The 22381-nt window shown below is 42.1% G+C and overlaps 1 protein-coding gene across 1 annotated transcript in view; it reads left to right on the top strand.

Moving 5' to 3' along the window:
- The window catches only part of NDUFS4 (NADH:ubiquinone oxidoreductase subunit S4), a 62592-nt gene extending 49029 nt beyond the window's left edge, over positions 1-13563 (top strand). Inside the window, exons 4-5 of the mRNA XM_081088999.1 lie at positions 724-797; positions 13350-13563. Coding sequence (XP_080945125.1) covers positions 724-797; positions 13350-13453 — 178 coding nt within the window. The 3' untranslated portion in view covers positions 13454-13563. The remainder of the gene's footprint in view (positions 1-723; positions 798-13349) is intronic.
- Positions 13564-22381: the final 8818 nt, after the last annotated feature.

Genomic DNA, 22381 nt, shown 5'->3' with positions numbered 1-22381 from the left:
GTGTTCATCTCTATGCAAAATTCATCCATTGCACTGTTTACTGATAGCATTTGGTTAGTTTTCAGTTGGGGCTATTATGTGTAAAATCATTTTAAAATGAGATTCTTGTACATGTCTTTTGGTGAACCTCTGATCTATTAATATGCCAGTTTGGGGTATAAATGTCATTTTGGAGAATGAGAAAAGGGGTAACAAGATCTTGGATTTCAAAAGTCAAAATGAGTGATTTGTAGGTGGTTGAGGGAAGAGTGGAACGAACGTGGCCGGCAGATTCCTGCGAGGCGACCAGCAGCAGCGGGATGCGCGCTCAGCGCCCAGGCCTGCCTGTGCCTTCCCGCCCCATCCTCCGGTGATTTAGTCTCGCGCAGACGCCAAGCCTCCTCCGTGGAGCGGGCCTCTCCATCTGCATCTCTTATGCAGAGAAGGAAGGGGTCAGAGCTTCTGTCCGCGTCTGTGTTTCCCAGGGACCAGTTTAAAATCACTCTCCCAGAAGGCACGGTCCCCTTCAGAGTATACAGTCTCATTGAGAGGAGCAGTTAGCAATCTGATACTCAACCGGTGAAGAATTTTAAAGAGTTTATTCCAAATAAGATATTTCATCAGTACTGTACTTATTTATTATTATAGCAATTGTTTATATTCTAAACATTTTACTTTAAGTATTGATTGTTTTTTCAGCCAAAATTTAATGTTAAATCCTGGAAAAAAACTTGTTTCTTTCAGGGCTGATCCCTTGTCCAACATGGTTCTAACCTTCAGCACCAAAGAAGATGCAATGGCCTTCGCAGAAAAAAACGGTATGTTGGGTCTGTTTTTGTTTGACTTTAACAATTAAAAAGAAGATATGAGTTTATGTTCTTAACATTAATCAAAACCAGTCAGGAATATAGAATTTGAGTAGGAAGAAATTTTTCAATGTTATCTAATCCACTGGATTTAAGAATTTTACAGCAGGAGGACACCCCCTTCCAAAAAAAAGAAAAAAATGTAACACGGAATGCCCACAAAACATGGGAAAGCCAAACCGCTCTCACCTGAAGCAGAGGCAGGGAATACCGTGTCTGGCTCCTGCCCTGCTGATGAGTCCCTGCAAACCTCTAACGCCTGGTGTTACGGTCTGATTGACCCTTTCAGTTTGACAGCTCCTTACGATTTCCTTTCTTACTTTGAGCCAGAATCCCATGTCTCTTACTCTACGTAATAGCTCTTCAGTTATTTCAAAATAGTTATCGTTGTCATATTCCCTCTCAATTATCTCTGGTTGCATCATTTTATAACCTTAGTCTAAGACAGTAATGTCCAAGGCCTCTCACTCGCTCATCCACCCACCCACTCAGCACAACTCCCAGTCCTCTACACTCTGTTTGTGGTCAGTGCTGTCTGTCTTTTATACTGTATTTTCACTGCACCTTTTCTGTGTGTAGATACACAATGCCCTTGAGTTACAGCTGCCAACAGTATTCAGTATAATAACGTGCTGCACAGGAGCCATGGCTGCACATGGCGCCGAGGTGTGCAGTGGCCGCACATCCAGGTCTGTGTGATGCCTCTGGGATGTGCACACACTGAGGACATCACTTCACAGCGACACATCCCTCAGGAAGAATCCCTCCCCAGCGCTAAGCGGCTCATGGTGTCTGTTGATCTTGCTGTCAAGAAGATACAAAATGTCTTTTTGTTTTCCTCATTTTCTGTTGTTAAGCTATGCAACACAGTAGTGAAAAGAGGCTTTGGAGTTAGGCCAGTATGAATTCTAATCCTAATTGTGCCACTTCGAAGCTACACGATTTTGAATTAATTTCATGTTGAAATAGCAGTCTTATTTCATGGTGTACCTAGTCCAGTACACAGTAAACACTGGGTAATGCTCTCTGCTTTGGTCTCTTTAGGATGGAAATGCACTACTATATACTTGTACCTAACGCATTCTGTTGTTCTAGTTGGTCAGGTTGAATTTAATCTAATTTAGTTATCTATGTGAATGAAATAATACCTATTTAAGCAGCCTACTATAAGGGAGTATATATATATATACTATAAGGGAGTGTGTGTGTGTGTGTGTATATGAAAGGCTAATATGCTAAGTGTCTGACCATCTGGGTAATGACGTCACGTAGCAATGCCCAGCTTCCTCTCCCTAGCAACTAGCTTTCTTGCAGTTTCTTCAGCCCAGGAACACAACTTGTTTTATAGCCAGATGGAAATATTTTACACTTTAACCAAATGTCTGTAAAGCGTTTTCTGTGCCTCATCTCATTTGATCCTCACAGAAATCCTGGAGTAGGAAGATAGGAGACTCGGTGAAATCCTATTTTCTTTTCATTAGCTGGAAAACGGAGACTTAGAAAGATTAGAAACTTGACCCAACTGAAAAGAAGTAAGAAATGGTGGACCTTGAAAATGACTTCAGGTTTTCTCACTGTGCAGAATATAGTCAAACACTGCTACAGTTAAATATTTCACCCTTTGTTCTCCCTGCATGATCTACAATAATAATCTGCTTTGTATTGATATTTACTGCTGTGTTGCTGACAATTACCTGAAAGAGAAGTTGGGGTGCTTCACTGGGCTGGAAAAAGTTTAGCTACATCAGAAAGCAGGCCTAATTAAGCAAGTTTGTTCTGTATCTATAAAAGGCTAAGTTGACTCGTGCATGTGCGATGCATATTAAATTCTCACTGGCTCCAATCACACACGTGTGTTTCCAAATGTCATTGTCTATTGTGACTTTGGTTGACACTTCTATTATAGAGAAAGGGCGAATAGCGATATTAAAATATTTCTTCTAATTAATTTTCTTTGAATGTGCACAAATTTGTGCACCAGGCCACTAGTATAAGTATAAAAGATTATCAGTGTTATCTAACATATTTGACGTGTAAATGTGAAAGAACTACACAAGTTATTTACATTTGCTTTTCACCCCAAGTTAGTATCATTTACTTATGACCAGGAGTCTGAAGCCACACTGCCTGGGTGTGAGTCCATATTGGGTTTCTTACTATTTGTAGACCTTGTGTTTCCATTTTCTCCTGTGTATAGTAGGAATTGTGAGGATTGAATGTGTTAAGTAAAAGTAAAGTGCTTAGAACATAGTTAAGTAGCTATATAATAGTATATACATTTATCCTAGTAGTAGTAGACTTATAAAAACTTTTTAAAAATCACATAAGTATAATTCATGATGAACAAATTGATTTTTGGCAATTTTGACAATTTTTAATGGCATAAGTGTTCTCTAAGTAGTCCTAGTCTTTAAAATATCATTTTGATTTAAAATGAACATTGCTCTCTTTATTAAGCTGTTGTTGGGGAGGAAAAAAATGTTATCTACCTATCTAGGTTCTAATAATAAAATTAACATAAGAAAGATTGACAGGAGGAAAAAGATTTAAGCATTATGTACAGGGTCCATAGCACGTCAAACCCAAGGACAGGCCATGCAGTTGAGGTTTCTGTGCCGCCCTGAGCTGAGGAGTGGGAGGGGCCTGGGCTTCAGCAGGGAGGAGGGTAGTTCACAGGACACTAAGAGCGGATGTCTGCCCTGCCCTGCAGGTAGGTTATTCAGATGAGAGTTGCTTCCCGTAATCGCTGTCTTTCTGGGCTCAGCCACCTACCTGAAGGTGGAGTGTTCCTGTCTCTGCTGGGCAGGGTGGCCTTCACTCAGAATGACCCCAGGCCCAGGTGGCACATCGGGGCCATGTTCCTGTCCCTTCACTGACTGGAGCTCATCCAGAGCGGTTCAGCTGATGCTCATCCTACTTGAAGCAAGTCATCCTTTGAGGTCTGTGATGTGAGTTTAGTAACAGGACATCTAGTAAACTGTTACATCTCTCTTAGTGTCTCTCTGAGGGGTCGCAAGGGCACATGTGAATTGCAGGTGTGAACTAGCCACTGCTGCTTTTGAAATCAGGTGCTTTTCCAAACTGATGTGTGTCTCCCCAGGAAAGAAAATTGGGGAGCATTATTACAGCCAGTAGACAGAATAACTTGAAAAAGCATAATGGATAGTACCTTATAAAACTCCAGGCTCACAGTGGATCAGGAATTGAACAAGGCAGCAGGATTTATATCTGTCTTAGTCACTGCTTTTCACAAAACCTACATAATGGATACTTGTTATCTGGTGAAATTACTCACTTTCTAAAATATATTTCTCTACTCAAGAATTTGAAGCCACTCTTATCTCTTGGGAAAGTCCTCGATGGTTATTTCACCGTTGAATTCACTATAGTACTTGTGTTCTGCCGCATTTAACATTTAGCATTATATATCTTAAGTAGGTAAGTTCTGTTTCTCTAGCTATTACGGCAGTGACTCTAAACAAACACCAGTGAATGGTACAGCATCATGGCTGAAGGATCTTTTTCAAATTGCCTAGCAACCTCTCCATTCTGATTTGCCCTCTTGTGTAAGTGGCTAATGGGGGGACATGTAAATGGATCTCTGCTCCCCTCACACCTCACATCATTTTGTTAATTAACAAGATCACATACCATTAAGTGGGTGAGCAAATGTTATCTGAGTGCAGACATATTTGTTCATCTATGCATTGTCTATGACTGCTTTTCCGCTATAATAGTAGAATTAAATAATTGTAATAGAGACCATATGGTCCCCAAAGTCTACAAATACTTTCTATTTGGTTGTTATTTACAGAAAATATTTACTGACCCCTGGTCTGAACTGTTACGTACACGGCCTCAGTACTAAGAACTTTTCTTCTCTGACATTTATATAAATCCAAAAGTGCTCTTTTTTCAAACATCTTGAAGGGTCTATGCTTACTAGACCAACTCGGCTGATTATTCAGAGTTCTTCACAACATAAGCAGTAACTTGTCCCCAAAGCACTAACTAGCTTTATCTTACTTTGCCCCAAAGCTGCTTTCCTCCACCTGCAGCCTCACGTTTCCCTCCTCACCCCATCCCTGCCTGTGACCGCCAGCTCAGTCTTCAAATACATTGTAAGTGTGATCGCCTTCCTGACCCTTTTCTTATCCCCTTCCCCACCCTCACTGGGTGCGCGCTCTCCGTAGTCTGGCCTCCTCAATAACCTGTTCCTTTCTTACAGCTGGTAGTGTGGTTTTGTACTTTACATATTGGCATTATATTCCATAAGGCATGTGAGCCGCTGTGGTATGCCGGCAGCGGTGGCTAGCCTCTGGGATCAGTAGTTAAGGGCGGCATAATGCTAGTACTCAGCTGGAATATTTTGTCCTGCCGACTGGCTTATAAGCACTGCCAGAGAAACACCCCGTCTGGCCCATCTTTGTCTTTTAATGTGCTCAATAAATATTAGTGATGTCATAAATTATTCTCCGGATCATGTTTTAAGATTTTGTACAAGGTACTTTAATTTGGCTACTTGTTATATCTTTTAGAAGAACTGTTAATTCCCTCCAGTTAGAAATTTGAGAAAAGAAAATTGTAGGAGAATCATTAGCAATTTCTTATAGGTTAGTGTGTTTGTAAAATACAACCACCGAGTTTTTCTGTTAAAATTAATTTGTAATTTTAATAATTTGAGTGTATTAAGGGTTCACACCCTGAAGTATATTTCGGTGTACTTACTAGTGAGCTGATCATTTTATAACTTTAGAGTTGTTTCCAACCTGTTATTTGTTCCAAACTCTTATAAGTATACTAAAACCTGGGAGTTAATACAGCAGGATCAAAATCAGTCACCTTGCCTAGCATAGGACCACGTTTCTAGATTTCTAGCACAATGTTTTTTCTGTGATACTGTGGGGCTGGTAGATCTTCAGAATTAATTGTGTAGATCTCTACTGTCCAGAATGGTAGCTACATGTGACTGGGTAGCACTTGGAATATGACTAGTTTTAATTGAGATGTAAAATTCATACTGGATTGCAAAGATTTAGTATTAAAAAGCATATAAGATATCTAATAATTTTTATATTGATTACATAATAAATGATAATATTTTGGATATATATTGGGTTAGGAAAGTATATTAAAGTTAATTTTACCTGTTTCTTTTTAGTCATTTTTTAATATGGCTACTAGAAAAGTTTAAATTGTATGTGTGGGCAGCACTGACCTAGCAATATACAAGGATATGTATTACTAGTATATGTACATTCTAAATATTTCATTAATATATTATCTTTAGTGAATATAATAGGAAAATCTATTCAACCTAGAAAGGTCTACATTTTATACTAAAGAAGTAGATGTATTCTTCAGGCACCAGTATGAGTCAAAGTGGAAACTCATATAATAATGAAATAAAAGACTTAAAGTGGCCATATAGTTAACATTAATAATGGATTTCAGAAGTCAGATGTGTGAGTTCATAAGAATAATGCTGTGTAAGTCATTCAAAAAATATATGGACAGAATATCTGCAAACAGTCATTTAAGCCTATTTTCAAAGAAGACAGTGAATGTCATCTAATTTATAAAAATGGATGAACATAATTTTTTAAACATAATTTTTTAAATATATATTTTTATTGATTTCAGAGAGGATGGGTGAAGGAGAAAGAGAAACATCAATGATGAGAGAGAATCATTGATAGGCTGCCTCCCATACACCGCCCCTTGGGGAGCAAGCCTGCAACCTGGGCATGTTCCCTGACTGGGAATGGAACTGTGACCTCCTGGGTCATAGGTCAATGCTCAACCACTGGGCCACACTGGCCGGGCAACATAATCTTTATAGGAAAAAAAAACCCTTGAGATATGACATAGTAATTCTGAGACATAATATACCATAAATATGCCAAACATATAGGGTGGATATTCCAAAAATATATCAAGAATACCAAGAAAAGAGATTAACTAAGTGTGTGTGGAGTAGATCCTAAATACCTATATATTATTAAAACTGTATAACCTCCCCCCAGTCAGAATGGCTATTATCAAAAAGTCAACAAATAACATGTGTTGGTAGGACTGCAAATTGGTGCATCCAGTATGGAAAGCAGTATGGAGAGCCCTCAAGAAACTACATCTGCTCTACCTCTGAGCATTTATCCAAAGAAAAGGAAAACACTCATTCAAAAAGATGTATGCACCCTGCACTCATTGCAGTGCTTTTATGACAGCCAAAGTATGGAAGTAGCCCAGGTGCCCATCGATAGATGAATGAATAATGAAGATGGAATATTATGCAGCACTAAAAGAGAATGAAATCTTACCATTTGAGACAACATGGTTGGACCTAGAGCAGCAGTTCTCAACCTGTGGGTCGCGACACCTTTGGGGGTCGAACAACCCTTTCACAGGGGTCGCCTAAGACCATCCTGCATATCAGATATTTACATTACGATTCATCACAGCAACATTACAGTTAGGAAGTAGCAACGAAAATAATCTTATGGTTGGGTCACAACATGAGGAACTGTATTTAAAGGGCCAGAAGGTTGAGAACCACCGACCTAGAGGATATTACGTTAAGTGAAATAAGTCAGACAGAAAAAGACAATTATCTGTTTCACTTGTGTGTGGAATCTTGGGGAAACAAAACAAAACAAATGAACAGAAACAGACTCATAGAGATCACAGGATGGCTGCCAGAGTGGAGGGGATTGAGGAAAGGGTGGGAGAGGTGAAGGGAAATGTAGTTGATAATATTGTGATAAGTTTGCATGGTGACAGGGTTACTAGACTTAGTGGGGTGATCACATTGTAAGGTATAAAAATTTTAAATCATAATGTTGTACATTCAAAACTAATACAACTAATGTAATGTTGTATACTAACTATACTTAAATAAAAATCACAACTAAAAATAAAACAACACCGACAAGTGATATTTATTCCCCTTATTGACATATACTGGCCTACAAGGTACATGATCCAAACTAAAGAAGTAAAGATGCAGCCAAGTTAATGTTTTTTAAAATCACTGAAGTTGTGACTATATTGTGACTGATGACTATAGTGTTGTCTGATGCCAGGAGAGCAGCGCCGGGGCTCTGGTGTGAAACCGTCCTGGGCAGGAAGGGCACGGCCAGCTCCCGGCACTCGGCACATGGCACATAGCACACAGCGTCCGAGACGCTCGTGCTAGCATGTCCCCCACAGATTAGCCTCGGACGCTGGCATCTCCTCTGACCGGACAGCTCCTCCTTCCCGTGCAGCTCATCCAGTCAGGTGCCCAGTTCCTAAGCACTTCCCGCACCGCCTGCTTAGCAGCTTGGCAGGAGACACCGGTGCGCTTTCTCCAGCGCCCTCGGGGAGTCCCAGATACTCGGAATGTTTCATTTTATTTTACATTGAGGCTGGGATCTGGGGAAGACAGAAGATTGTCAGTAGATTGAATCCTTAGGCTAGGAATAGGGCCATGGGTGTCCAAGAAACAGTGTTAGGCTGCTCACTTCAAAGTGACAAGAAAACCGACATATAAACATAGACGGTATTGTGACTGTTAAGAATCTGAACTCTTTTTTTAAATTGATTTGTGAGAGAGAGAAACAGTGATTTGTTGTTCCACTTATTTATGCATTCATTGGTTGATTCTTGTATGTGCCCTGACCAGGGATTGAACCTGTAATCTTGGTGTATGGGGACGACACTCTAACCACCTGAGCTCCCTGGCCAGGGCAGAACCTGAACTCTCACACAAGTCATCAGGGACTAAAAGTTAGCACGCAAGGTCATCCTGATAATTCGCAAAACCTTTGCAATCCAGGCAGAGTAGACAAAAAGAATAGCCCTTCACATTGTAGGTGAAGGCAGGAAGCAGTCAAGTAGTAAAACAAGCCCATCAAAATCAAGCCAATTTTGCTAAAATTTTTACATAATTCATAGCTTTTCACACTTTTAGCTTCCTATAATCTAAGAGAAATAAGTTTCCTTTTTGCAACTTTCTATATCCATTCAGGTCTTGTCCTGAGTGTTCCTCATTCTGGAACAGTCACTTCACAGCCTCACTATTTCTCCCTTGTAAACGAAGCACATTCCGTGACCTTACATGCAGAGTTGTACCCATTGCCACTGCTGCTCCGGGTAGTTGCATTTAGATCAGTTAGGAAATGCAGACTTAGGAAACCCACAGGGCCATGCTGTAGAACTGTTCTCTCAGTGAGTACACATTCTTCATTTACTGGAGCTCAAGTCAACAGAAAAGATGAACAAACCCGATGTTCTGTTTCCTTCTCACCCAACAGAGAATGAGTCTTTAAAACCATTAACCTATTGAAAGGAATCATCAAATGATCAGACTGTAAAACCAGTTCCCAAGAGTAGGAGAGAGCAAAATTCAAGTTAGAAAAACAGAGATCAGCCAAGTTCCCCTGTGCTCACCTCCCGGAGCCGGGGAAGACGGGCCGGGGCTTAGACGGGGCCCCACAGTGGTGAGGGCTGCCTGGCGCTGGCCGGAGACTGCAGGGCATCTCCACAGAACCGCCAACTCTGTTAACAAAGAATGTTCCCCGAGATAAAACCACGACTCTAACACAGAGAGAAATGAGCATGTGCTGAAGAATTTACTCATGGACAGGGGAGCCAGACAGATGCTGGTCTAGCCAGTTCAAAGGAGAAGTCAGCACTCAGACTTATATAGACTTAAAGAATGTTTAGATGAATCGCAAATGAAAACTCAGCTGCTTTGAAGGGCGTGGGGAGGGGAGAGCTGCCAGGCAGCACAGAATCTGTAGGTCTGTCAGTTAGAGGTGATTCCCGTTACTCAGAGTGGCTGTTTTCTGTACGTCACCATCAACTCCATTAGCGCACACCGAAACACTGCTCCTGCGAAATACAGGCTTACGTGCCTGGGCGCCTCGGATCACAATATTTTGTCAAACAATCAGTACATTGTTTTCACGTGTGTCTGTTTAAGGGCGTATTGCTGACTCACAGACATTGAACTCGTGGCCAACAGCCTGTCACTCACGCCCAGGGAAGCATCTCCAACGCGGGCTCGTCGCAGCCGCCCGCGCTCGGGCCCGAGAACGCACTCGGGGCGGCAGGCGGCACAGAAATGAGGAGCCGGTGTGGCTGAGAGAGGCCATGCGAGGACACTTGTCGCCGTGTGAGGGTGACACAGGCAGAGCATGACCTTGCCTGACCTCAGCTGGGAGTGTGTGTGGGGCGACAGATGTGCCACTGCCCTGTGCCTGCCCAACGGCCCGGGGAGCACGGTCAGTGCTGGGCTGGCAGGGCAGTTCCGGGGAGCAGGGGCCCAGCACCCGCCCTGCGACCAGGGGAGACAACAAGAGGCCGGGCGGGCTGAGCTCAGCAGGCGTGAGGCAGCGCCTGTCCCATGTCTCTCCCAGCACCTGTCTGTGGCCAGGAAGCGTCCGGCTCCGGGGAGAGGGGAGTCTGAGGCCCTCCGCTGGGAGCCTGAGTAACTGCCTCGGGGGACAGGGTCCCCCCGTGCTAGGGAGTCCCGGGGTCTGGGTTACGAGGGTTCTGGGGACCCACACACACACCGCCCCCAGACCAGGCTGTGAGAGGGAGTTTTGGACATTGTGTTGCTGTATAGTTTTTTCTCTAGAAAAGTGTTCAAATTTCTGTTGACTGAGTGTCAGCTGTACTTTGGAGCACAAACCAGGTTGTTTTTGTGGCAAATCCCTGATGGAGAAGTAAGAGGAACGGTGCTGTGTAGCAGCCATAGTGGGGAAGAGTGGGCGTCAGGCAGGCCGTGCCTCACACCCGAGGCCGGCACTTCTTTTGAGGGTGCAGCTGTGGCCGGTGTGGGAGGTGCCACCGTTTTCACCTTACTGGCTTGTTTAAATCGTTCCATATAATTTTCATGGAGACAGTTGTTTTGCCAGTGAGTGCGGAACACACACTTCTCCATTGTGTTTTCGAAGAAGAAGGTCTCAGATACTTTCCAATTATTCTGCAGCTCCCCCTCCACCTCCCCAAACACTAGATACTTGGGAATTTTAGAGTGAAATTCCTGAAAAGCTGTTGTTCTCCACTCTCCCCTTAAATTACAGTTTAAGCTGGTGCCGCGTCACCCGAGCATGTGGGCACCCAGCCTGGCGAGGAGGCTTGAACCCTCCCAAGTGCCCACATGCTCGCTTGGTTCCCAGAGGCTTTGCTGTCCTGCCCCGCGCCTGTCGGCCGCGGTGCCGGGTCTGGCGCTTGTGCCCGATCAGGCAGTGGCTGTGCTCTGTACACAGTGGGCGGTAGGAAAATCATTGAGCTGCTCACTTCCGAGCTGAAGTCGGGTTTGGGGTTCGGTTATTAGAGGAGAGAGACCTTTCGCAGGCCTGGGGCCAGGGTACTAGAGGTAACGTATTTCACAAGTCCTAGAAGCGCTGATGGATGTTTCTCTGTATTTCTGTGTTACCGAAGCAAATATGACATGGGTTCTGCAAATGAAAATGAATGGAATTAATTTCCCTTCTCTGTCTTATGCCTCATACATGGAATTCACAAGCTAATTGTTATGGTCTGGTTTATTCAGAGGTTTTTGTTGGCATTTGAAAAGAATACACCAACATTCCTGTCATAGGAAGTAGAAAATGCCCACCTCAGGGTGCAGGGCCGACGAAATGCTGGGCGCACTCGGGGGGGACAGTCCGGGGCTCACAGGCGGCCTGCCCACTCCCAGGGCTTCTGCAGGACGCGCCTCTGAGGGAGGCCGGCGCTCCAGGCATCCTGTGAGCCGTCAGGGCTGCAGGGCCGGCGGGTGGAGCCCTGTGTCTGGCTGCTGTCCCCAGTGCAGTGGCTCCGGCATCACAGGGGGGGGGGGGCGGGGGGGGCTCTGGGCGCCCGGGGAGCTCCCCCTGCAGGTGCTCCTGGGAGGAGGGCTGGGACCTGCGCTGCGCTGCGGGGAGGAGAGGCTGGTGCGCAGTGTCCCAGGGAACAGCGCGCAGACGGGGCGCCGCTGTGGTTTGTAGGAGCCTCTTCAGAGTGTAGATGGCTTCACCTCCACAGTCCCGCTCAGAAAATCAAGTTTGAGTTATTTCTTTTAAACTCCCTTATTTTAGGGTAGAAAAATTCTCACAGAAACTTAAACATTTCACAAATAAAATTACATTCTAAAATTTCTGCATGATATATTTCATGCAAGTTGTATTATGTTTTTTCTTTTTTAAAGAAATGCATTTGTATTGATTTCAGAGAGGAAGAGGGGGAGAGAGATAGAGAGAGACATCGATGATGAGAGAATCATTGATCTGCTGCCTCCGGCCTGCCCTTCCTGGGGATCGAGCCCGCAACCCGGGCATGTGCCCTTCACCAGATTTGAACCCAGGATCCTTCAGTCCACAGGCCAGTGCTCTATCCACTGAGCCAAGCCAGCCGGGGATGTTCTTCTTTTTAAGAACAAGTTTCAAATGGGAAGTGGAGAGATCAGCAGTTTGTGTAGCGTCCCTTTCAGTACAAGCGTGTCATGTCTCTTCCAGTGGCTGAGCCCACCGCTCGCTCCAGGAGCCTTCATGTTCCCCAGGGTACAGAGCGCGGCCTGGGAGAGGCTGTGCTGTGGAGTGTGGTGGGACCAGCGCGCTGTTCGTCCGGCACTGGGAGGTAGACCCTTGGTCAGGTTCCTGTCAGAGGTCAGAAGGGAGCAACGGGAGATGGATGGAGACGGGACTTGAGTTGTTAACCATCCTCATCCCCGCGCAGCATGGGGAGCTCAGTTATCCAAGGAAAATGTGAGGGAAGGACCCTCCCCGCCCGTCCCCCACGGTGGCTGTGGCGGGGCATGTGGAGAAGGCAGGTCTCCTCCATTGTCTGCCTGTTCTCCCGGCACTCACCACCACCTCCCTGGAATGACATGTGTGTACCGTTGTCACCAGCAGCAGCGCTGTAGGCTGGCCCACAGTCCCGAGAGCCAGCACTCCGTAGCCCTAGGAGAACACCGCGCCAGTGGCTCTCTGTGGACCAGCCCGCCTCTCCCAGCAGGGACCTCAGGGCATCTGGCTCATGAACAGAGCAGGGCGCAGAGCTGGGTCCGCCTTCTCATCAGTAAACACAATCCTTCTCCCTGGGGCTTGGCAGGCTGTTGGCCGCCTAAACCAGAACGTGACCATCGGGTATGTTTTGCATATAGTACCCGTTCCTCTCATTCCTTCAGCTCCTCTCACAGCGCCCTTGTGGGGCAGGGGCATGTGTGTTGGGAGACAGACTGGGACAGGGCCCAGGCCCTCTCACACACCATTTGGAAGAAAAGAATACAGAGCAAGGAGAAATTGAGTTCTGAGTTACACCTTTAATTTAAGAGCTGGTAAGTCATCCTCAGACAATATTTTGAATCCTGTTGTCACAGGAACAAATTGCTAAGCAGGTATTTATATTTCAGATGTGTTGACATGTACTCCTGATGATAAATGACCTTGAATTTATGAGCATTCGCTTCTGCTCACAGCGTTCTTCAGGCACATGCTTAATTCTGGTCCTGTGAGTCTGTTTTTTGTTTCCTAGGATGGAGCTACGACGTTGAAGAGAAGAAGGTTCCGAAACCCAAGTCCAAGTCTTACGGTGCCAACTTTTCTTGGAACAAAAGAACAAGAGTGTCCACAAAATAGATGGGCCTGCCCATCTCTGCTTGACTGTGAATGAAGTCAGCCGGGCAGTATTTACAGTCCATGCCTGCCACTTCTCTTACTCTCCGAATAAAGTTTCCCTTTAAACTGCAGGTGCATTTTGTGGTGTTTATTTTTAAGCTCAAATGGAACATGTTATAATTTTTTAATATAGAGACATTGAGATGATTATACCTCTAGGAAATTTCAGTACTTAAAGTCTATTAAAAAGGAGTGCTTGAAATTAGCTGCAACATTGAGGTTTTGCACATGCTTTTTACAGCCATTATCAAGTTAATGGTATTTATGAACTACCAGCCATCATTGTTAAAATGCTTAGAAAACCTTTTGTTTTATCAGGGATAGAGAAATTCATGATTACATTACAATCTCATAAACCTAAACCCAAATTTTACTATTGGCGTTCTCTTCTTTAATTAGAATTTTATGTTTTCTAAGCTTCTTTGAACCTGAATCAATCTACAAGAGACACATAAGAAAGAGAAAGGAATCCAAACACGAAACTAAGTCATCAATGTGCGAGAGAATAAGAACAGAGAAAAACAATCAGAAAAGTTAATAAAATGGAAATAACTACATACCTATCGATAATTACTGTAAATGTAAATGGACTAAATGCTCCAATGGAAAGACAGGGTGGCTAAATGAATAAATAAAAGACCCATACATATGCTCCCTACAAGAAAGTCACGTCAGACTGAAAGCGCGGGTAAGATATGGAAAAAGATTCATGCAAATGAAGCTAAAATAAAGCTGTGGTAGTAACACTCATATCAGACAAAATAGACTTAAGGCAATGGCTATGACAAGAGGCAAAGAATGGCATTTCATAATAATGAAGGGGTCAATCCAACAAGAAGATAGAACTCTTGTAAACATCTATGCACCTGACATAGGAGCACCTAAACATATAAGCAAATATTGATGGACATGAAGAGATCAACAGTAATACAGTCATAGTGGGGGACTTGAACTCCGTATTGACATCAATGGACAAGTCACCCAGACAGAGAATTAACAAGGAAACTGGCCAAAAGTGATGTATTAAACCAAATAGACTTATTTTTGTGAAGTGCACATGGAACTCAAGTATAAGAGACTACTGACATCACAAACAGGATTATCAGGAAATACTATGAAAAATTAAATGCAAACACGTTGGACAACCTGGAAGAAATGGATCAATTCCTAGAAACATAGAATCTTCCAAGTCTGACTCAGGAAGAAACAAAGTGTGAACAGACCAATAATTACTAATGAAATTGAAACAGGATTCAGAAACTTCCAACAAATAAAAGCCCTGAACCAGATAGATGGCTTCCCAGATGAATTTTACCAACATTCAAAGAGTAATTCCTACCTATCCTTTAAAAATGTCAAAAATTTTAAGAGAGGGGAAGGCTCCAAAACTCATTGTATGAGGCCAGCATTACCTTCATATCAAAACCAGACAAAGACACTACAAAAAAGAAAATTATGGGACAATATCCCTGATGAACATAGATACACAAATCTTCAGCAATGTAATAGCAGACCAGATCCAGCAATACATTAAAAAGATCATACACCATGATCAAGTGGGACTTTTTCCTGGCATGGAGCGTTGGTACAATATCTGCAAGTCAATTAATGTGATACACATAAATAATGAAGAATAAAAATATCAATGGATATAGAAAATGCATTTGACAAAGTCCATCTATTTTTCATTAAAAACTCTCATCAAAGTAGAAATACAGGGAACATACCTCAACATAATAAAGATTGTATATGTCAAACCCACAGCTAACATACTCAACAGTTAAAAGCTGAAACCTTTTTTTTATAATCAGGAACAAGATTAGATGTCCTCTTTCATCACTTTTATTCAACATACTATAGGATGTCTTCAGAACAGTAATCAGTGAAGAAAAAGAAGTAATATTTGAATTAGGAAGTAAAGCTGTCATTATTTGCCAATGACATGATACAACATAGAACAGTAAAGAAAAACTATTAGAACTAATAAATGAATTTAGTAAAGTAGGATGAAAAATTAATACTCAGAAATTGGTTGCATTTTATACTCTAATAACAAACTATCCAAAAGAGAAATGAAGACAATCCCATTTACATTTGTATCAAAAAGAATAAAATGCCTAAGAATAAATTTAACCACGGGGGTAAAAGACATGTACTCAGAAAACTAAGACATTGAAGGAGATACAAATAAATGGAAAGCTATACAATGCTCATGGATAAGAAGAATTAACATCTTTAAGTGTCCATACTACACAGAGCAATCCAAAGATTCAGTGCAATCCTTTTCAAAATGCCAATGCATTTTTCACAGAAATGTAACAGGTAATCCTAAAATGTACATGGAACCACAAACACCTGAATCTCCAAAGTCATCTTGGGAAAGAACAACGTTGAAGGTATATTGATATCAAACTATACTACAAGGCTATAGAGACCAAAACAGTATGGTACTGGCATAAATACAGACGCATAGATTAATGAAACAGAATAGAGAACCCAGAAATAAACCCATTTGTATGTGGTCAGTCTGTGACAGAAGAGGCACGAATATACAATGGGGTAAAGACAGTTTAATAAATGGTGTTGGGAAAGTGGACAGATACACGCAAAAAAACTGTAACTATACCACTAATTTGAAAAGATATATGCACCCCTGTATTCTTTGCAATGTTATTTATAGCTAGCAGCCCTGCGCACAAATCTGTGCACCAGTAGCTTGCTGCCGCCCTCCAATAGCTCTCTGCCCACTGCTTTGCCCTCCTGTGGCTCCCCTGTCCCCCTCATAGCTTGCTGCCCTGCCCCCTCCTGTAGCTCTCTACCACCTGCGTATAGCCAGTAGCTCGCTGCCCCCCTCCTGCTGATCCGTGATCCGGTCGTTATGCAGTCGGTCGTTACACTTCACGGTGTAACGACCATTTGCATATTACATCTTTATTATATAGGATAGCCAAGATTCAGATGCAAGCTAAGTGTTCAATAGACAAATGGATAAAGAAGTGTTATGTCTGTATAATGGAATATTAAGTATTAAAAAAGGATGAAATCTTGCCAATTCTGACATGTTAACATGGATGGACCAAAGGGCATTATACTATGTGAAATAAGTCAGAAAAGACAAACACCATAGGATTTCACTTATATGTCAATGGTCATTGAAATTTAAAAAAAAAAATTAATTGGTACTTTTTAGCATATGGAAATTATATGTCAAGAAAATTGATGCTTTAACAATAAGACAACCTCAGTGTTATGTCACAGCAATATTTTCTGATGTGCAGGATTAATGAGCATTTGATATAACTTATGGATAAAAAGATAAATGTAAAGTTTTTGATACTTGGTTGAGAAGGTTGTGTTGTTAGAATTCAGATAGAAAATAGTCTAAAAGTCAGATTTTCCATTCCTGCAGTCATTTTCACCATGACTAGGATGGTCCACGTGGAATAAGGCAAAGTGAAGAAATTTTGGAAAGAAATATTACTCAAAATTGACATTTGTAAAAACCAAAAAAAATAAGATACTTCTCTAGTTTTCCATTATTGTGTAAAACAAAACACAACAAAATTCTTTACATACCTTATTTATTTAAGCATTCATTTTCTGGTGTGATTTGGTTTTCTGTTTATAAATCTGTGCATGGGAAGATGAATTCATTTCTAGTTATACTGAATGCAAGATGCCAGGGAGCTACCCAGCTGAAAAATTCACAGCAGACCATTGGAAATGTGGGTCTGGAACCCAGCCTCCGGGCCAAGAACGTTGGTGGTCGGGTAATAATTAAAGGTATGGCAATGAATACAGTAACAAGAAAACGAAGAGAAGAGGTGGTAAGCAAGGAATAGAGGAGGCCAATAAAGGATTCTTCAAATGAAGAGGGTATCTTTAAGCACAAAGGCCACATCTCTTTTTCCATTGCTAGGTGCGTAGGATCAAGATGACTAGAATATCAGAAATGGAAATTGAATAAAGCTAGATGTATAACAGTAAACTACTTTATAGATCCACCTATGTTGTCACAAATGGCAAGATTTCCTTTTGTATGGATGAATAATATTAAGGCATATATATGAATACATATATGCCACACTTTAAGTCATCTGTTGATGGACACTTAACTTGTTTCCATATCTTGACTGGAAATAATGATGCAGTGAATATGGGGCTGCATATATCTTTTCCAATTAGTGTTTTCATTTTCTTCGGATAAATACCCAGGAGTGGAATTGCTTGATCATGTGGTAACTCTATTTTTAAAATTTTTCAAAGAACCTCCACACTTTTCCACAGTGGTACACCAATTTACATTCCCACCAACACTGCACAAGGATTCCCTTTAATAATATGTCATTTTGATTGAAATACATAAAGAAAATATAGCCTTGTACAGATAAGTAGTTGGGAAAGGAAAAGATATTTCTAAGAGCATTTTCAAATAATTGTGATTGGTCATATGTCATTTTCTTAAAATTTAGTTGCAATGTGAGGTTAGAAACCCTATCAATGAACTTTTCTGTTGCATTAAAATCCATTGATTTATCTTGTACTTTCAATCTTTTATGCATGCATGATTTTGTAACATCATACGTTGGCCATTTCTATATTGGTTCACAGAATTATGCCGATTTTCCAAATTTTAACACACTACATCATATAATATCCCCCCAAATCATATTTATCAAAAGCAGTACCAATCAAATTAAAAACATCTAAAAGATGTTTGGGAAACTAATAAACTAAAAGAAAGTATTGGGAAACTAATAAGCCTACAGAATTAGGATAAGTTTTCCAAAATTCACATTTTCATTTGAAAGCTCAGAGTGTGTCTTTGGATAAGATATTTTAGTTGTATCCCTCCTTTAAGTGATAAACTCACTTCATTCACTTTTGAGAAAATGTTTGCCAAATATACCAGTCTAAGTAACCATAGTTTATCTGTCAGTTTTTCTTTCCAGTGAAAATTGTTTCTCTGGGGGCGGGGGGGGGGGGGGGGGGGGGCAGACAGGGAGTGGCTAGTTTAGCAAACAATTCACAGCTGGCACTTCCCTGGAGGCAGCCCTCCCATGTCACTTTGTAGCAAATGTGTTTCCGATTTCATCACACACCATATCAAAAGCAGTACTCGGAGCTAGCGTTTCCATAAAGTCATCGAAGGCATCTCTGAGCAAATCGATTGGCTAGTTTTTTTACTGTGCATGAAGACGACAGTACCTACTGGCATGTTTGTTGCTACTGCGCTTACTGATGTTCAGACACCAGTGATTTTTCTCTCCATTAAAAAAAATAATTCATTTTATTTTACTTAAAAATGGTACAAAAAGGGTTTTTCTTATGTTTAAGAAAATTGCCAATTGTGATAACTATGCGAATGTGCTTCACAATGTGGGAAATCTATTTAACCACTGGGGTAAAAGACATGTACTCAGAAAACTAAGACATTGAAGAAGATACAAATAAATGCAAAGCAGTTTCCTACCACTTTTGTACCATCATGCAAATAACACAGTGAACAGGCAAACAACATTTTACTTTTGTTATGAAAGGGTTTTTGTCTTATAGATTTCCCGAAAGGGTCTCGGGTAACGCCAGGGGTCCATGGGCCACGTGTTTCAAGAACCGCTAGTTACAATGACGCTCTGCATCTGTCCACATGGGAAGCAGAGTAAAACAGAATGAGTATGGCCCTACCCGGTTTGGCTCAGTGGATAGAGTGTCAGCCTGTGACTGACGGGTCCTGGGTTCGATTCTTGTCAAAGGCATGTAGCTTGGTTGCAGGTTCCCTAGCCCTGGTCCAGGTGCCTGCAGGAAGCAAACAATCGATGTCTCTCATATCAGTGTTTCTCTTTGTCTCTCCCCCTCCCTTCCATTCTCTCTAAAAACCAATGGAAAAATATCCTCAGGTGAGGATTAACACAAAAAAAATGTAAAAATGGAACAAGTATGAAATGTAGGGGACAGGTAAATTCTAAGTAAAGGAATTAAAGCAGGAATCTGAAGAAGATTGTAGAGTTTTTTCCATGTGATTTGTTTTAATTAGGAAAATGCTCAATTATGAAAGTGGACTGGGATTGTGAGTCCCTGTGTGCTCTGTTTAGATTAAACGGGTATTATTTTGACATCCTGGCTAGCGTGTTGCTCAAGCAGTTAAAGCTGGTTTCAGACCATATGCCATGTGACCACTGCGCTCCAAACCCAGTGCATGTTCAGATTCCCCAGTGCCACCCTCCGCGCTGTTCTGCAGTTAATGTGGGTGCATTTTAGTTTAAACAGAAAGAGGCTTACCCACGGGCTTGGCCATCATGAATTAGTAAAGAGAGCAGGCCAGCCCTCCAACCCGCGGTCTCACATTCTGGATTTGTCTGATTGCTTCCAAATGTTGTTGTTTATCTCCTTACTCAGGGCCCCACGTGTCTATAAACAGAGTTTGATCTTAAGTTTTGGTGAGACTCAGGTTCAATGTTTTTGGCAAGGCTACATCCTGGCGGTACCGCCGTAACGACTTTCGCAAAGCCAGGCAAAGCTCGTCTTTCTGGAAGGCTTGAGTGCAGCTCTAACCGCAGGCTGGGTTACACGGATTTGCGTTTCCTTCTCCAGCCCCGTCCTGGAGTTGGGAAGTTAGGAAGGAGCCACGAGCAGGTCACCCGTTAGAACTAGAAGGTACCTGCCCCATAGACATCTAAGCTAACTGGTCTACCCACAGGCACGCAGCGTTGGGGAGAAGTTTCATTAGCAGGTTTGCTTAGCTGTGGCCATTTAAAACACACACACACACACACACACACACACACACACACACACGCACACAAATACTGATGTTCAAAATTAGCGTTACTCTTTTCTGTCATCAGTGCCCTGCCCAACTGTCCTAAAACAGTGGCAATTTGATGATTTTCTACTTCATTGGGAAGTGCCTTTCAAGTATCTCTTGGTGGTAGATAAATTGAGAGACGTAAATGTTTATAATTTATTCAGAGTGTTGCAGAAGCACCGAATAAAAATTCTTACCTCTGTTGTGACTTGGGTTCATTGTGGGTGGGTGTCCACAAGGTTCTAAGTTAATGGCCTTAGTTGAAATAAACACAAATCAAAACCAAGACGTGACCCCAGGAAAGGGGGCCAACGGCGTGGGACCCTCCCAGCAGCATCGGGACCCTGAAGAGCCCACGCGTGTCCTCAGAGGCTACAGCCCCACAGTGAGGAGGCACTCGAGGCCGGCACGCAGCACGCACATGGCTAGCCCCGAGCAATGATCATAAGGAAAACCCAATGGAGTTAGTCATCAGAGGAGGGTTCCGAATGGCTGACCTGAAACCACAGACATTGTTTCTGCTGTAGAGTCTGTGTCTGGCAGTGGTGAGGTGGCAAGTCAGCGCTTTGGAATTTATTATTATTATTTTTTATATGTATTTTATTGATTTTTTGCAGAGAGAAGGGGAGAGGGATAGAGAGTTAGAAACATTGATGAGAGAGAAACATCAATTCAGCTTTCTGCACACTCCCTACTGAGGATGTGCCACAACCAAGGTATATGCCCTTGACTGGAATCGAACCTGGGACCCTTCAGTCCGCAGGCCAACACTCTATCCACTGAGCCAAACCGGTTAGGTCTGGAATTTATTTATTTATTTACTTACTTATTTATTTATTTTTCAATTAAATCTTTATTGTTGAGATTATTACATTAGTTACTCTTTTTACCCACCATAACTCCCCTCCACCCAGTTCCCACCCCACTCTCCGCCCTCACTCCCCACCCACTGCCCTCATCCATAGGTGCACAATTTTTGTCCAATCTCTTCCCTCACCCCCACACCCCTTTCCCCCTCCCCCCCCCCCACCGCAAGAATAGTCAGTCCATTCCCTTTCTATGTCCCTGATTCTATTACAATCACCAGTTCTTACTGTTCATCAGATTATTTATTCACTTGATTTTTTGATTCACTTGTTGATAGATGTGTATTTGTTCATAATTTGTATCTTTACCTTTTTCTTCTTCTTCTTCTTCTTCTTCTTCTTCTTCTTCTTCTTCTTCTTCTTCTTCTTCAAGGACACCTTTTAGCATTTCATATAATACTGGTTTGGTGGCGATGAACTCCTTTAGCTTTTTCTTATCTGTGAAGCTCTTTATCTGGCCTTCACTTCTGAATGATAGCTTTGCTGGATAAAGTAGTCTTGGTTGTAGGTTCTTGGTATTCATCACTTTGAATATTTCTTGCCACTCCCTTCTGGCCTGCCAAGTTTCTGTTGAGAAATCAGCTGACAGTCATATAGGTACTCCCTTGTAGGTAACTGAGTTTCTTTCTCTTGCTGCTTTTAGGATTCTCTATTTGTCTTTTGCTCTTGGCATTTTAATTATGATGTGTCTTGGTGTGGCCCTATTTGGATTCCTTTTGTTTGGGGTTCTCTGCACTTCCTGGACTTGTAAGTCTATTTCTTTCACCGGGTAGGGGAAGTTTTCTGTCATTATTTCTTCAAATAGGTTTTCAATATCTTGCTCTCTCTTATCTTCTGGCACCCCTATAATTTGGATGTTGGTACGCTTGAAGCTGTCCCAAAGGCTCCTTACACTATCTTCATATTTTCAGATTCTTTTTTCATTTTGCTTTTCCGGTTGGGTGTTTTTTGCTTCTTCGTATTTCGAATCTTTGACTTGATTCTTGCGACCCTCTGGTCTGCTGTTGGGAGTCTGTATAATATTCTTTATTTCAGTCAGTGTATGCTTAATTTCTAGTTGGTTCTTTATCACAACATCGAGGGTCTCATTAGATTTCTTGAGAATCTCACTACATTTATCGGCGGTCTCACCAGTCTTTTCGAGGGCCTTATTAAATTTATTGGCGGCTTCTAGACAGTTTTTTAAAGACCTTAAAAGTGTGGTTTTGAACTCTATAT

This window comes from Myotis nattereri (genome assembly GCF_964212035.1).
Source record: "Myotis nattereri genome assembly, chromosome: 4".
Classification (NCBI taxonomy): Eukaryota; Metazoa; Chordata; class Mammalia; order Chiroptera; family Vespertilionidae; genus Myotis; species Myotis nattereri.
The sequence above is the reverse complement of the archived record's forward strand: the minus strand, read 5'-3'. Positions and strand labels throughout refer to the sequence as shown.